General features: G+C 39.7%; 1 protein-coding gene across 1 annotated transcript; it reads right to left on the bottom strand.

Annotated features, from left to right (window-relative positions):
• Nucleotides 1–7202: 7202 nt before the first annotated feature.
• Nucleotides 7203–13768, bottom strand: Inx2 (innexin 2). Its single transcript, XM_011641910.3, has one exon. The coding sequence runs from the start codon at nucleotides 12975–12977 to the stop codon at nucleotides 11901–11903; it is 1077 nt and encodes a 358-aa protein (XP_011640212.1). The 5' UTR covers nucleotides 12978–13768; the 3' UTR covers nucleotides 7203–11900.
• Between the last annotated feature and the right edge of the window lie 1636 nt (nucleotides 13769–15404).

The following is a 15404-nucleotide window of genomic DNA, read 5'->3' as shown; positions in this document are numbered from 1 at the left end:
TTTTTTAACAAGATTTAAAGACAATATTTGCACAATAACTTGTGAAATATCAGTTGTAAAATATTAAGACTAGATTTATTTGCAAATCGGTAACACAATGGATATATATATATATATATATATTAATCAGATTTCTTATATTTATTTTTTTTAAATAAAGGCTAGGTTTACTTTCATTAAATAAATAAAGTGTGAAGATACGATTAAAAAATTACAGATGATTTCTTCCTATATAAGTTGTTTATCAGTATAATCAAAAAAGCATACATAATAGTTATTCTGAAAACCTCCATAAACACGCTAGACGTAAAATATGATGCATTAATATTCATTCGACCTATAATGAGTTCTCGCAAGACAGTGAATCGCTCGCAAATTACAGGTAAGTGCCGACAGGAACGGATCGTCACGTTTTAAAATGTGAAGGAAAGAACTCTCTAATTTTACGCAACCTTCATTTGAAAAATTGATGAACATTTCCGAATAAATTTATCCTGTAAGATTTTTTTGACAATCGAATCATCTAGAACAATAATTTATGTTATATAAAATAAAATAAATAGAATAAAAAATTTGTACAGATAGAGTCTTCGTGTGATCTCTGTTTATTGTCGCTAGAAGTTTGTCAAAAATGTTTATTATAGCATACAGAGATATATGTGTTATAACGACATTGCTAAATAAGTCGCTAAACAAACTCATTAAGACCTTTCTTCAATTTGCAGTAATTTGTACAGATACGCTAATTCTCGCAAATCTCTATATATACATATAGAAAAAACAGTTTTGTTGGAGATAGATTTGAAAATTCATTTTGTTTGGTCATCAAAATATAATTATATAAAACGTCAATTAGTTACTAGATTATAAAAAGATTTTGCAGTATTATTATCATGTTTAAACGTTCTATATAATAATTTTAATAGCCCAATAAAATTATCTTTCGGATCTGATCAAATTTTTAAATTCTACGACAAAATTATTCTTTCTGTGTACAAGGAAAGACATTTCACCATATATGTTATATAGCAATAACGCTTTTCACATAGCTTTGTCGCCGCGAAGAGATCATTTTTTTCAAGTCTGCATTCTTTCGACATTAGAACTCTTACGCAAATTTATTTTAATATAATACTGGAAATTACTAATTTTTATATTTATTTATTAAAAACACTGTTGTTCAATGCTTTCAATACTCAAAATAATTGATCTCTCATCTTGCAGTATTAAATTTCTACAAGGGAAGAAGCTGATAGTAGAGGGACCCATTCTAGACCCATCCGGTTTCCACGCGCCGATCCGCCCCTGGATGGATTCGGAATCGGTGCCGCGTACGGGCAGGCAGGCATCATAGCTGGCCGAGGCGAACGATGGAGACCAACTGTGGCGCTCGGTTGCCGTACAACGTAGACGCTGGAGCGTCGACGTGGACGGGCGAGGACAGACCCTTTCTTTCGAGGACTCGTTCGTTCTGCCGGCGGCTTGACTCGGGCCGGGGCCAATGGCCGGTCAAAGTCCCACCTTCGACGTTCGCCAGCTCTGCCCCCCTCGTCCTCCTCGCGCGGCCGCCTCGTGCTCTTTGCCGATGTAGCGGTCACCCTTGGCGGTCGTCCTCCATAGCTCGCCGTCCCCTATGGCCCCCTCCCCCCCTCCCTCTCCCGAACTTTTTGCGCGCGATGCTCATGAAGGGAGCCGTCAAATCGGAACGACGGTGAAGCTCGCCGGTGATCCATCGTGCACGGGCGTCTGATTGCTCGAGACTCCGACCATAGTCGTTTCAGATTAAATCCTACCTACCCGATTGATCGAAATTGATCGAACATGCACAATGAAAGGGAGACTGATTTGTAAGACAAATAAGCGTTATAATCGTAAAACGTAAAATCGAGGAAAATTTTTCTTCGAAAGGATAAAAGAGAAGAATGACGATTTTGATGACAATCCTTTCCCGCTTCCCGGAAGCTTTCTCTGCACGATGCCTCCGTTTTAGAGATGACATTCGACATTCTCGGAACGGAACTGGTGAATCGGGATTTATTCTGTCGCGATACGGCTCGCTTTGGGAACGACAGGAATTCCAATGCGACTTCTGAGCGCGATTATAAATGAGCTCCCGGATTAGCAACTGACACCTTGTACAAGCTCAAGAATATGTAACGTGTCCAACCGGCACGTACGACTCGAGTTGTCTTTATTCATATCGTATCGCGTATAGATATTGTTTCCTTTCTAGGATTCGCTTGTTAATAGCTAGATTTGCAACTCGAGCTCGATATATATATATATATATATATTAAATAAACGAGAGTATTCACAGAGACTTGAAAGAAACAATCTCTTAATTTCAGTTTTAATTGACAATTACGATGCGGCGGATGGTTACTTATGGTTCTCGTAAATTACGAGAATCAATGATTTATTTTTTCCTGTTTCTGTCCTTTCAGTCTAGAATGATCCCTCTACATGGAATGCGGGTCTGCCTTTGTGAACGAATATTAATTTTTTTACGTCGATATTTTTTATTTATTTATTTGTTTATCGATATATGGCATGTATGTAGTATCGCGTTCCAGAATCATAAATTAAAATTAGAATAAAACAAAGTGAAAAATTAAAAGCTGAAAAACGCGGGATCTTTTTGTGCGATTGTTTATATTGTAAAATTAAAAACAACGATCATAAATATAATAATGTGTAATATTATATTTATAATCACTGTCTTTAATTCTCAGCTTTTATGCTCCTGATTCTTCACCTTGTTTTAAAAAAAAAAAAAACATACAAGCTGTTTGTTATATGATTATTAAAATTAGAATCATTTCATACATTGTATTTTCTTCGTCTTAGTTCTTAACTAGACTTCTTAATTAATATCTCCGACAGCCGAGCGAGCAAATCGTGAATGAGAGCGAACGCACATTTAAGCCGCTTGAGATTAATTTATTGTGCTATTTCTGTCCACTACTTCTCTTTGTCTCTTTGAATTTAGATCTTCGTTGTTTACTCGTATCACGTTCTGCCGCTGCATACGAGGATATATTAATTCATCAAAGAAGTGGCGGATTTGTGCTCGGGGCCCCGAATAACGTGCAATCCTCAACTCTCGAGGCTATTCTCTCCTCAAATTTTGCAATCGTCAGCTATTTGCGTGTACACGTATGTATGTGTATATTTGTGTGCACGTCCGAATAACACAGCGATAAATAACACGATAATAATTTACGAGGCAACGCGTTTAAATAATATTTTTCTAACCCGTGAATCCCGTTCTACTCGGGATCTTACAAGTTTTCTCTCTACTCAGACTCCACCAACGAGTTTTCTCCTTAAGGAAATTCTGAGTATCTCCCCACTAAAATAATCCTCAAAGGAATTCTAAAGGAATTTTTTTTTTTTTTAATTCTTCACCAGTGGCGCTTACTCACGTCTTTCAAAGAGACGAGCTAACTCGAGCTCACGTTCCTGCCCGATTTCGAAAATGCTGCTCGTCCAACCGGTCACGTTACACGTGCGATATAACGTGACCGCAACCGCTTTATTATTCCGATCTAGTCGTTAACGTCAGATTACTGTCTCCTCGCCACGGCATGCGAATCGGCGCGACGAATCGTCATAGAGATGAACGTTTCCTTCAGGATAAATAGAGTCCGGCACGTGGAGTCAGGCTGCGTGTAACGAGCGCGTTATTGTATAACGCAGCTTTCTAATTTATTGGATGTCATTATGTGAATGCCCTTTCATAAACGCCCATCAAGGTAATGCGTATGACGTCACGCCGTATAATTGATATGCAAAGTCGCCAATGGGCAAGCTTATTAAAATACAATATTATAGTAGATGCTTATCAACAAAAATAGGAAGGTCGAAATTATAAAAAAATTTAAAAAAGGATGAAATATTTAATACCAATACATTGTATTATATATTTGACTCTAATGATTTAATGTATTGCTTCCACAAGACAATTATTGATTCTTATTCAAACGGTCTTCTGTGCATTTTAATTAGTATTTTATTAAATTAAAAATTATATATATATGTGTGTGTGTGTGTGTGTGTGTGTGTGCGTGTGTGTGTTTCAAACGTATATTGACATATTTCACATGAGATAGATTAGATAATTTTAATCAAGTAAGATATGGTTAGATATAATTGAATAATGTCTCACTTATGATAAAAGCCATATAATATTTCCTGTAATGTGTTGTCATTGTTTATAGAATACTTGACTTATCTTGAGAACATGTGATGTGTGCCTTGAAAACATGAAAAACATACATTGAAAACAGAAATACATACATACAAAAACATATATTCTACTTTTTTCAAGAACATAATATAATCTATAAAATATTATTATATATAATTTATATATTATATAAATTATAAATTGTACATGTTATTAATTTTATTTTATATACGTATATATTATAAACTATATAGCATACTATTCTATAAGTTAAGTAATAATATAGCTTAAATATTACAAATAATGTATGTAATAAAATATATGATATAATAATATATAAATAGCTATATCTTTTAGTAATTTCAAGAAAAAGAATTTAAAGTAAAAACAATTAAAAATTTGTGAAAAAAATGAATCGTTAACCGACGACAAATTAAATGTTGTGCGTCAGTAATTATTCGCAACTAGTAATAATTAACATAACTAGTGATAATTAATGTAACTAAAAGCTCAAATACAACTATATATATGCTAATACACGCTAGCATTTTTATCTGGTGTCAAGATTCGTTGGCGAGGTATAGCGATTCCCCCCTTCGAATAGTGACGATCAATTTCGTTGCGGTGCGAGAAAATTTAGTCTATAATGGGGTCTATAATTCAAGTGCAATAACGTACCTGATGATTGGCGGGAGGGAAGCGATTCGCAATTGCTTGGACCTCGAGAAACGAACACAACGAGCGCAACACCTCTCCGTCTCTCATTCGTTAATCGCGCTGGGCGACACGCACGTGCAGAGGCCCCCTTCGTTAACGGGGCCCTACACCTACGCGTTCGTAATGTGACACGTAATGGAATCGACAGTTGTGTAGGTAGATAGGAAGACTAAGGTCGCGACATGTCGTTTCTAATATTAGGGACAGCCAATTGTAGCGTGATTTCCGGCGGATCTTTATGACCGACATTTGCATGTTAATTATTACGTTATTGCTGTTACCGTTAATTGCGGGATTATCGCTTAGACGTTCTGCTTATATCGAATCTAAAGAAGAAAATAATCCTTTCTAAATGGAACATTTTTATCTATATGCATATAATATGCGGCGTATAATATATTTGTGACCATAAATGAAAAAAATATTAAGCTTCTTTCAAAATTATCTTTTTTTGTAAATAATAATTAAAATATTTTTATGCATTACTCTTTAAATATTATCAGAACAAAAATAAAAAGGAATGTCGTGGCTATAATTCAAATGTTCAATTCATTTTAAAACTTACCTCATCTGTTTTTAATATAAGATTGCAACAAGTAAGAAAACTTTCCCATATTTTTCCAAATTCCAAATCCAAGAAACATCTCCAAATTCGTTGAATTTTGCCGTTGCAATTAAAGGATTAAAAAATCGCATTTAATCGTTCAAAAAATATCCTTAATATTATTTTATCTTATCTCGGTCAGATAGTAAATTCCACAAACAAATCCTTCTACACTCACGCCTTTACTTACCATTGACCCACAAAAGTTGCGTGCTCGAATGCTATCGGAAGAGAAATAATTAGCGAAGAAAAAATAAGATAAGTTTAAAACAAATTTGATCGTTGCTTAATCGTTGATATTTATTAGTTTAATTTCACAAAAAGAAAACATTTCGTATTAAAATATATATATATATATATATATATATATATATATATATATATATATAAACATTCTCATTCCTCAGGAGGGCAGTGTTTCCTACGTACGAATCACGCGCGGTCGAAGAGCGAAGATACGCGATAAGTAAAAGATACATACAAGAATATAATTTCTTAATTTTTCGCGACCCGATGCGACAACGTGTCTTTGTTCTTCGTTCTTCGAGTGTGTGCCGATAAGCATGGTGCCCTTTTCTTCGGACCTGCTACATTTAATTGCGACGATTGGATCGGTACTGATGATCGGTGCGATCCCGATCGAGATTGGGCTCCAATACGAAAGCGATCTGTGATGCGATGTGATTTTTAGCATCCTCTTACCGTGTCTCTGCCGAAGAAACTCGCCGGGATCACGCCGATCATGGACGATAAACATCCGTTACGCTCTCGTCGTTTAACGTCGACGATGTGTGTACGTGATCGCGCGACTACCGTTTTTCCAAGTCCTATCGTCATATCGCAGATAGCATATCATCTCTCCTACTCCTACCTATTTTCTTATAAATATTATCGTTACATTAATGTGACGCAGAAGAAAAAAAGAAAAAAATCTTAAAGTATAAAGAAGGCGATGCGTGTCTATCGATTATTGTGCGCGTTTTTTTTTTTTTTTTTTTTTTCCATCGAAACATTCAAACGAATGTTTATACCATACCATTCATTTATATATACTTCGTATATCCCTCCCTTTCCAGAGAGTTACTATATATTTATCCTATATATATTTATATATAATATATGTATATCTTTTTCATCTTATCACTGTTGCAGTAGGCGCGTAGAACACACGTGCTCGGGCGTCTTTCTTCCCTCTCTTCTGGAGAGATTCCGAATGGAAATCGGAGCGTATGTATTACTGACAGCACGGCTAATCTCCTATGTAACGATGCGCCTATCGCTGGAAGCGCCGTGTAATAAAAATCACGAACTAAAGGAAGCGAGAGTTCTTATCTACGCTTGGCAGGATGCAGGCACTTTTGATCAGTTATACGGCGTATGATTCCGTTACAATTTATATCTCTCGAGTCGAACATGTGCGGATGCCTCTCCATCGTGCGCAACTGCAACTCTAGATTAACGAAGGCACCGCTAGCTCAGTTTTGGCACATTTTCGATGTCTTTAAGCAAGTTAATGATCACGAGAGTGTTGACGCACTTTCGCAGGAATGACATGTTTTTCATGGAAATGACATTCTTCTTTCCCCCCCCCCCCCCCCCTTCTAGAATTTAGTCTCTATTAAGTCTTAAGAAACGCCTAGAGTGTTGAGAATTTTCATGAAGTAGAAAAAGGTGCAAGTAGAAAAGTATTGATTTTATTTTCTTTTTTTTTTTTTTCGTTCAAAAAAACGTCCGCAGTCTTTACTGGAATGTCGATTAGTTGTACAGAAAGGAATGCATTTTACACTTATAATACTAGATAGGCACTTGTTAGAGATGAACGCATACGGCGCGGGTGTCGCGGTTAATTTTCTAGGAAACAATGAAGGCAATGCTGGCTAAGGCAATTGTTACTGTTGCTGAAGAAGCGAAAATAAAGCGAGGCAGAAGGGAAGAAGTTTCGCGTACTGACGAAAAAGAGAGAGAGAGATATATATATATATAATAATATTATGCGAAAGTCCTACAATTCTCCAACGGATGATTAATAGATCGAAACCTCGGAGAGAATAACGCGATATACAATACGCGGACAACGTCGTGTTCGCCGTTAATGATAATTCTACCTTGCGTATACATCTAAAGGCGATACAAAATCACGGCGACATGGAGTGTTTCGATTACCTGGCAGTCTTACTTTGAGCATAGATCTCTCTCGTGGAAATGTTCTAGATGGCAAAAAAGCGAATAACATAACGTCGCGTCGCATTCTTCTTCTCGCTAGTAACTTCTTATACGCTATAATCCACTCGTATGTTCCACGCACGTTTTTCCGCCTCCAAAAAAATTTGCATTTTTATGTATTCAAAATCGTCGGAACCGTCGTCGCGCATTACAATAAGTTGTCGAAATTTCCGTATTACGTGGCACCCATATCCACGCTGAAGGTTGAATAACGCGGCTTCCAGGAATTTCTTCTTTTAAACTGTAAACTACATTTGTGGATTTCATTTCCGTTTCAAGGAAATCCTGATCTAACCGTTATGTATATACCGATAACGAGATATCGAGAAATAATAACGTGTGTCGTTTTTTTCTGTAGCATTGTGTTCGGTACAAGATTGAGATAAGAAAACATTTTGCCAAAAAGGAGTTTAGACCGATCGTATCAGTTTTCTGAATAGGCCGCGGGCGCTTTAGACATACGAGCATTAATATTCTAGCATTCTAAAGCGTTCTCAATTCTCAATTATCTCGGTTGCGTGTTATCTTGATATAAAATACCTCGGACGATCGTCTCGAGGTGCGAATCAACCGGCTGTTAACTTTCCACGTTCTTACGAAGCAGAAAGTATCGCTGACTACGGCGGTACTACCGCGGGTCGTCACGTTTCGATCTTTGTCGAATAATACAAGCGAGTCGGCACACTCGGCTCGGATAGTAATGCGATATTACGTATTCCACGTGTGAACACACATCAGCGGGATATTAAAGGTAAGCGTTGGAGGAGCTCGGAATTTATATTTACGCGTGGAATATACGAATATGACAAATGATCGCGCCCTTTCCCTTCACTTTTATCTCGTTTTACCTCTACGTACTGAAATATTCTAAACTATCACTTGAAAACCTGCGTGATGTCGACGGACGAGTGAAGTAAAAGCAACTGCATTTCACGTCGTTTACATCGTGCGTAATAATTTAGGCATCATTCCTCATGCGGTAAATGTTGGAAAACGTCGCGTTAGAGCATCGCCGCAATATTACAATACCAATCGTCGATTCATGGTACAGTCTTATATATAATCAAAAATAAAAGAAAAAAAAAAAAAAAACAAAGAAAAATCGCTGGCTTGTGACGTTGCAGCTTGGTCCCTCGACACATCACTTCTGTTAAGTCCGTATTATAAAAAGAGTAATTGACGAATGCGTACTTGTATAACTTGGTCCATCAAAAATACACATTAATTTTACAATTGTAAAAGGAGAAGAATCGACGCGTGTGAGATACAGCGCGTCAGTTGTAACCTAATTTACAATCTAGTTTCTCGCGGTACTCGCATATACAAAATCGCGAGCACGTCTTTTTGTGCGTGGAATGACGTAACCGTGGAAGACAACGGACGCGCATCAATATCTACGCATTTACGCACATTACATTCAAATATACGCATACACACGCACACGCGCGCAGCTCTCCCTCGCTCACTTCTTTCTCTGCTTTTTCTCTCTCTTTCTCTTTCACATTCTCTCTATACGCTCACATACACGTACAAGTTAATTTTTTTTCTTTCTCTCTGTATAACACATAGCGATCTACAATATACACGCGCATTTCTATGATACGCTTCTAAGATATGAAAGAAAATCAGGATGATCGATAGCATAATGAAAACCAAAAAGTTAGATTAGGTTTGCGGGGGGCGGCGCGCGCGAAAGCGATCGAGGGAGCTCTGGAATTGCGGAGAGAACCGAGAAACCGGTGTACGAATGCGCGGATGCTGAATTTTTTTTTTTCTTTTTCACAAAAACTCGTGAAGTCTCCGGATCGATAAATCTCTCCACGAAAGGCACGAAAGATGTTCGGTTATGCGTTAAAGTAGTCGCTGGTCCTAATTCTCGAGTCGAACTCGAGAAACGTAATTCTCAGCTCGATACGCAGAATGGAAAAGGAAAAAAAAAGGAAATTAAAAAAAAAAAAAAATAAAATAAAAGACAAAAAGAAGACCTGCTGAGGCGGGAATGTCTGTTGAGAAAGTACGCGAACGCCGTCCCTCGCTTTATCACACGATCCAAGTCTGCGAACGAAGGCTTCCGAGAGAGTGCCGGGAGAACCTCGCGCTTTTTTTTTTCTTTTTTCCTTTAAGCTCTTTCACAGGTGTTTCTTTTTCTCTCCTCGTTTTCGCCGTAGGATGGAACCCGCCCTCGGGGATGATCTTCACTTCGAACGGCAAAAGGTCGAAAGTATGCGGACATCCTCTGACCTTGTGCGCGCCGAGCGGCGTGTGACAATGGGAACCCCCGATGCGGTCGTGCAACTCTTCTCCCCGCGCATATTTTCCTCGTTCCCGCGCGTATTCCTACGAGGCAGGTCATCGCGTTCCGTTCCATGTATTTTCTTCACGGATATACTGGGGGCCTCGCACGCGGGACTTCTTGGGTATGCAAGCGCGTTGAAGGAAGGTGCGCGCTTCTCGGAAAGTCGGACTTTTATATTCTCCAGGCTACACACGATCGCAGAATAACGTTCGCGATGATCAGAGGGCTTCACCCACGATTGCGTGCGAATCGTACGTTCCGCACGCAAAGTGGATGAAACACCGATAACGGTGATGCAGGCCAACAAACTGGTTGGCATCGAAATCGGCGATTTTTTTTTCGCGCCGATTCAATAAGAGATAAAATAATATATCTCGTCGCTCATTTTGATATTTTCTTAATGGATTAATTATCACGATAATTCACAAGTGTAAACAGACGAATTGAATCGCAAGGCCAACCAGCCGCGTGATTCTAATTAACTGTTCATATATCAGATGGTAAAAATAATTGAACCGCCTCGTAAGCATATGCGCGAAGCAAACTTTCGTTTTACGCGTATCTGAAAACTCGGAAATCTCATTCATAAAAATAAAGGATCCGGTTTTATTTTTCTTTCTCAAATTAACCTGAACTTTTTTTTTTTACGTGAGAGAGTGCGATCGAAAAAAAGATAATATAATTAAAGATATATATTGCATAATTTAAATAAATGAGAAAAAAACAAGGCATCTATTATAAGAATTGAAAGTCCAACTTGGATTACTCACTGCCACATTATGGAATCGCGATTTGCTAAAATGAAATAAATAAACGATAATATAATAAGAGTCCGATGTTGGAATCGCGAATTTTCGCTCGAGGAAATCTAGGAATGCGCGAAGTAAAATGAAGGAAACGGACAAACGTAGAAAACAAACGGAATGGACGGCGATATAAAATCGATGGGAAACTCTCCATAGGTGAAAGGATCCGAAGACGAGGAGAGTTCAACGCGAAGACGAGGAGAGGCAAGGAGAGAGCGGCGAACTGCGCGCTTTGTCTTCATCGCAAAACTCGAATGGAAGCGTGTTACTCGCGCGAAAAAGAAATGGCGAGACCTAAAAATCTTGTCCTAACTATTCAAGACTCAATTGCACCAACATTGCTGATAATAGCTTGATTAACCCAAGGTGTTATCTCAGAATCGGGAGAGCAGAAAAGTTGACTTAAATGCTACGTCAAAATGCTACGATAAAAAATCAATTATTATCTACGAATTTAATAACCTATAAATTTGACTAATTGTATCTAAATATCTATTAAATTAACTATAGATGGAAAACAAGGCGTTTTCTCTTCCCGACTCAAACCATTAATGGTCCCGATTGACTTGTTTATTCGCATACAAATTCTAAAGATCTACGAAGTTCAATTCGTAGAGCTGATCTATCAATCAATTCAGAACACTCCTGTTTGTCCGCTATAGTGAACTCGAATTTAAAAATTAATTTGAAACTAATTCCGATTAGTTTAATTTTTCTTTTTAATTTATATAAAAAAAATATTTAAACAAAAATTGAAGAAAATACAGTACAGAAAAGATCAGCGGACATTAATCAAGAATTCTAAGTCAGACAATTATCGGTGTAATTCAGCCTCAAAAAAAAAAAAGCTACGATTCTTCCCATCCTCGTCTTATGTCCACAACGGCGATATGGCTGTTTCCTTCTCTCACTCTCTCTCACTCTCGTCTCTCTAATCCTGAGACGATCCTACCGTTCGCTTCCTCCCTCTGTCGGGCAGGATATTATCGCTCGCGGAGAGAGACGAGAATCTCTCCGGAGGTCACGTCCGGAAGCGTTCCTTGAAGAAGAGTCCTTCCCTTTGCGTTATACATTTTCCTTGCCTTGGAGCTTGGTCGCGAGATCGGCAATCAGCTGCTTGTAGACCAATGGATCGATGTTCTTGCCGAGTTGATAAAGAATGAACCAGTCACCGATCTGACACTTGTCGCTGATGATCTTGACTTGGTCGTGCGGCGAGAGACGCGAGCGTGCCCGTAGGAGTACCATTCGCAATTTCGGGCTGACTATCACCGCCAAGCGATAGAGCAAACTAAGACCGCTCAGAGACGCCAGGCCGATGAACCAGAACCAGATGAACACGTAGATCTTCTCGTTGACGATGTTGAGCGGCAACACGCAGAGACCGTCGAATTTTTGCACCGTGCCGGACGCACCATATTTGTGGAACGTGCACTTAGTCACCTTCGGGAACACCCTGGACATAGGGTCGATGCGGTCCTCCGGTTCCATCTCCGTGAACTTGATGACGTCGGAGCCGTACGTGGTAAACTCGCCGTCCAGGAAAAAGTCTATGAAGAAAATCTGGCCGACCACGTTGACGAAGTTGATCAACTCGCATACGAAAAAGCGGTAAGCATAGAAATTCTGTGAATGCAGATTCGAGGTGAAATAGTCGACCAACAATTTACGTCGGTCGCTCTTAGAATCCTCGCTGACCACCGGACAATTGAGATCCAGCACCAACATCTTGATCCTTCCGCCTTCCCACGTTTTCCACAGGTAGCGAGGAATGTAAAAAAGGATCGCTTGGAAGAAAAGGGTGAAGCATACCCACTGATAGTACTTATGGTATTTGATCTGGTCCTCGCCCTCGACGTGCATGGCGACTCCCGGCTGTACCAGGTCTTTGCCGACGATGCCGGTCCGATCCGGGATCGTGAAGGTCGAGTAGATCCAGCAATAAGTGTCCATCACGTGGAGCGGGATTTCATCGACGATACAGTCGATCGGGTCGCCGATGTATTGCCTGGAGGTTACCAGCAAGGAGAAGACAACCAGTAGGATCACGGTGGCCTTGTAGTGCAGTCGAAACACATTGTTGTCGATGCATACCGAGTCGAGCTTCAGCAGCCCCTTAACCGAACCGAACACGTCAAACATGATGGCGGTTGTGCGTCGCGCGCGTGTTACCTTTGCTTGCTCTTTCTTCTACCGGCACTTCTTCGTTCTAAAACGTGCGCACGCACGTCCTTTAACACGCGCGCGCGTAACTGATGCGTCCGCTCGCCGACCGGTCCGCTCGCAAACCGAATTCCCTTCGAACGATCCACCCGGTCGCAGCCTCCGCGAACTCGCGACACTCGTCTCGTCGTGCGCGTTCGAGCCACGCTCGGCAGCTTCCGCGCTCTGCCTCCTTCTCACTCACGTAATGCCAACCCCTCGATGATAGCGACAGCGCGACAGCGACCACGGCGGTGGTGGTGGCGGCGGCGGTTGTGGTGGTGGTGGCGGTGGCTGCTGTGGCGACGATCGAACGTTAATTCCTTCCTTCTGTATCGCGTGCGTGCACGTGCTCACGCTCTGTTGCGCCCGTACTACGCGGCGGACGACGGTGGACGGCGCTCGGCGATCCACGTTCACGCATGCAGCAACGGCGGGCCACGCTATCGTCGCGCTCGCGTCACTACACACGACGTTACCGAGCGTCACCGAGCGGCTCTGTCGTAATGGCCGCGCTCGAGACGCCGTACGCGACACAAGCACGCGAGGACACGGCGCGTTCCACGGCGAGCTGCTCCCTTTTCCTTGCCTCTCTTTCTCTCCCTAGGCGTCCACCTTTATAGCTTTCTCCGTTCCACTCGCGCGCTCCGGACGACTCCCTCCTTCTCCACCCTGCAACTTACTTAGGCCGAGGACCGAGAACTGTTCGCTGCTTCTGCGGCGCGGCAGGGAGACTCCGTCCCCTCCGCCCCTCCTCCCCTCTCTACACGTCTCAACTCACTCCTGCTACTCACCCTCCTAACATTGTCCTTCCTCCTCTCTCTGCCTCTCGCGCGGTAGCTTCTCGCTTTAATTCGTCGACGTTCGGCGTACGCTCGGCCATTCTCGGTTTCCCGTCGTCTCGTGGCGCGTTCGGTAGACGTCGCCGAGCTTCGGGCGTCATCGTTCGCTTCAGCGCGCGGCGATGTGACTCCTCGCATGGTTGTTACCATGGCGACTGGCTACCGATGCCGCGGGAGCGTGAGATCCTCTCGAAGCACTTTGATCCGTCTGCATCGATGACCAGTCGTGATCAGCGCGAAATTACACTTAATTTTATCTTTTCTCATCTTTATTACCAGAATTATTAAAATGTACCTTTATCATTAAATCGTTATAGATTTTAAGGTTGAGTTTAGCGATTAATCGGGATTAATTCCAATGCGACATATGCAAATTCAACCAAGACTCGGAATTGCTTCAAATTCGCATTAACTATAAATATCTTAACTATAAATATCTAATCTTTCCTTTATTTCTGTTTTAGAAATAATATATATATATATATATTAATTCAATTTTAATAATAAAAGAAGCAAATTGATATAAAATCAGATTTTTATGAAACCCTAATTTATATTTTTTTAAATTATGAGAGTAAAGGAATATATAAAATTTAATTAACATTGCAAAGACGAAGGTTCATCTTTGAATTTTATCAATCATCTGTACAAAGCAACGAAAAGAAAAACAAGTAAGAATCATGTCAAATTTCTCGTATATTTTCGAAGAATTCGCAAAAAATATTAATTTTTCTAACATTTCCTTCTGTAGGTCAGTAACATAGAATTACGTTCTGACATAATGAAAACGAGTGAAAATTGTACTGCTATACCTTTTTTTTTTACGCGCGCAACATTGCGTGACAAAGCGTAAGTTCGCATGACACAATGATAATATCTTTATCCAAACTGGCTTGTTCCGCAAAGCTCTCATGCTTTGACATTTACTCTGAGAGACGTGCATGGATTTTATAACGTAAATACAGATATGCACACATAATTAATATGCGCAGTAATAGCATATTATGTATTACGATAAATAAAAAATGAATAATGATAACAATTTTCAAGCTTATGAATTCGAAGAATCTACCGAATTTCTTTGTTTTTCTATTCTTCCTTTTCTCAATAAGGAACTTGCTAGAAGGCTTTTCTTTCGTCCAGAAGAAAACAACAAGCTAAACCTTGTAGGAAACTAGATTTAGGTTTTCTTGCCTGTTGGTCAAAGAAAAAATTTTGTGCAAGCTAGAAAACCTGAATTATAATTTGCTATAATATTCAATTGACTTATTGACTTTATTTCAAAAGTATACTGGAAAAAATTTTTCAAATATTTAATATTACAAAATCTTGATTTATTAACTATTTAATAAATATGTACTATATAATTAATGAATACGTACATGAAGAATATAATTTTACTAAAGTATTTAAAAATTTGGCCAGATACAAATCTAAAAATAATTTTGTTGAAATGATTATGTAGAATATTCAAATTGATTGCTATATAAGCATACAAAAATTTTACAGCATTACCCATATCTAA

The sequence above is a fragment of the Pogonomyrmex barbatus genome, unplaced genomic scaffold (genome assembly GCF_055798465.1).
Source record: "Pogonomyrmex barbatus isolate J1 unplaced genomic scaffold, ASM5579846v1 scaffold20, whole genome shotgun sequence".
Lineage (NCBI taxonomy): Eukaryota > Metazoa > Arthropoda > Insecta > Hymenoptera > Formicidae > Pogonomyrmex > Pogonomyrmex barbatus.
Note: the sequence above shows the minus strand (reverse complement) of the source record. Positions and strands in the feature narration are given on the sequence as shown.

Bases quoted from the DNA above. Each gene is read 5' to 3' on its own strand.
- Inx2 (XM_011641910.3), bottom strand. From the start codon at position 12,977: ATGTTTGACGTGTTCGGTTCGGTTAAGGGGCTGCTGAAGCTCGACTCG.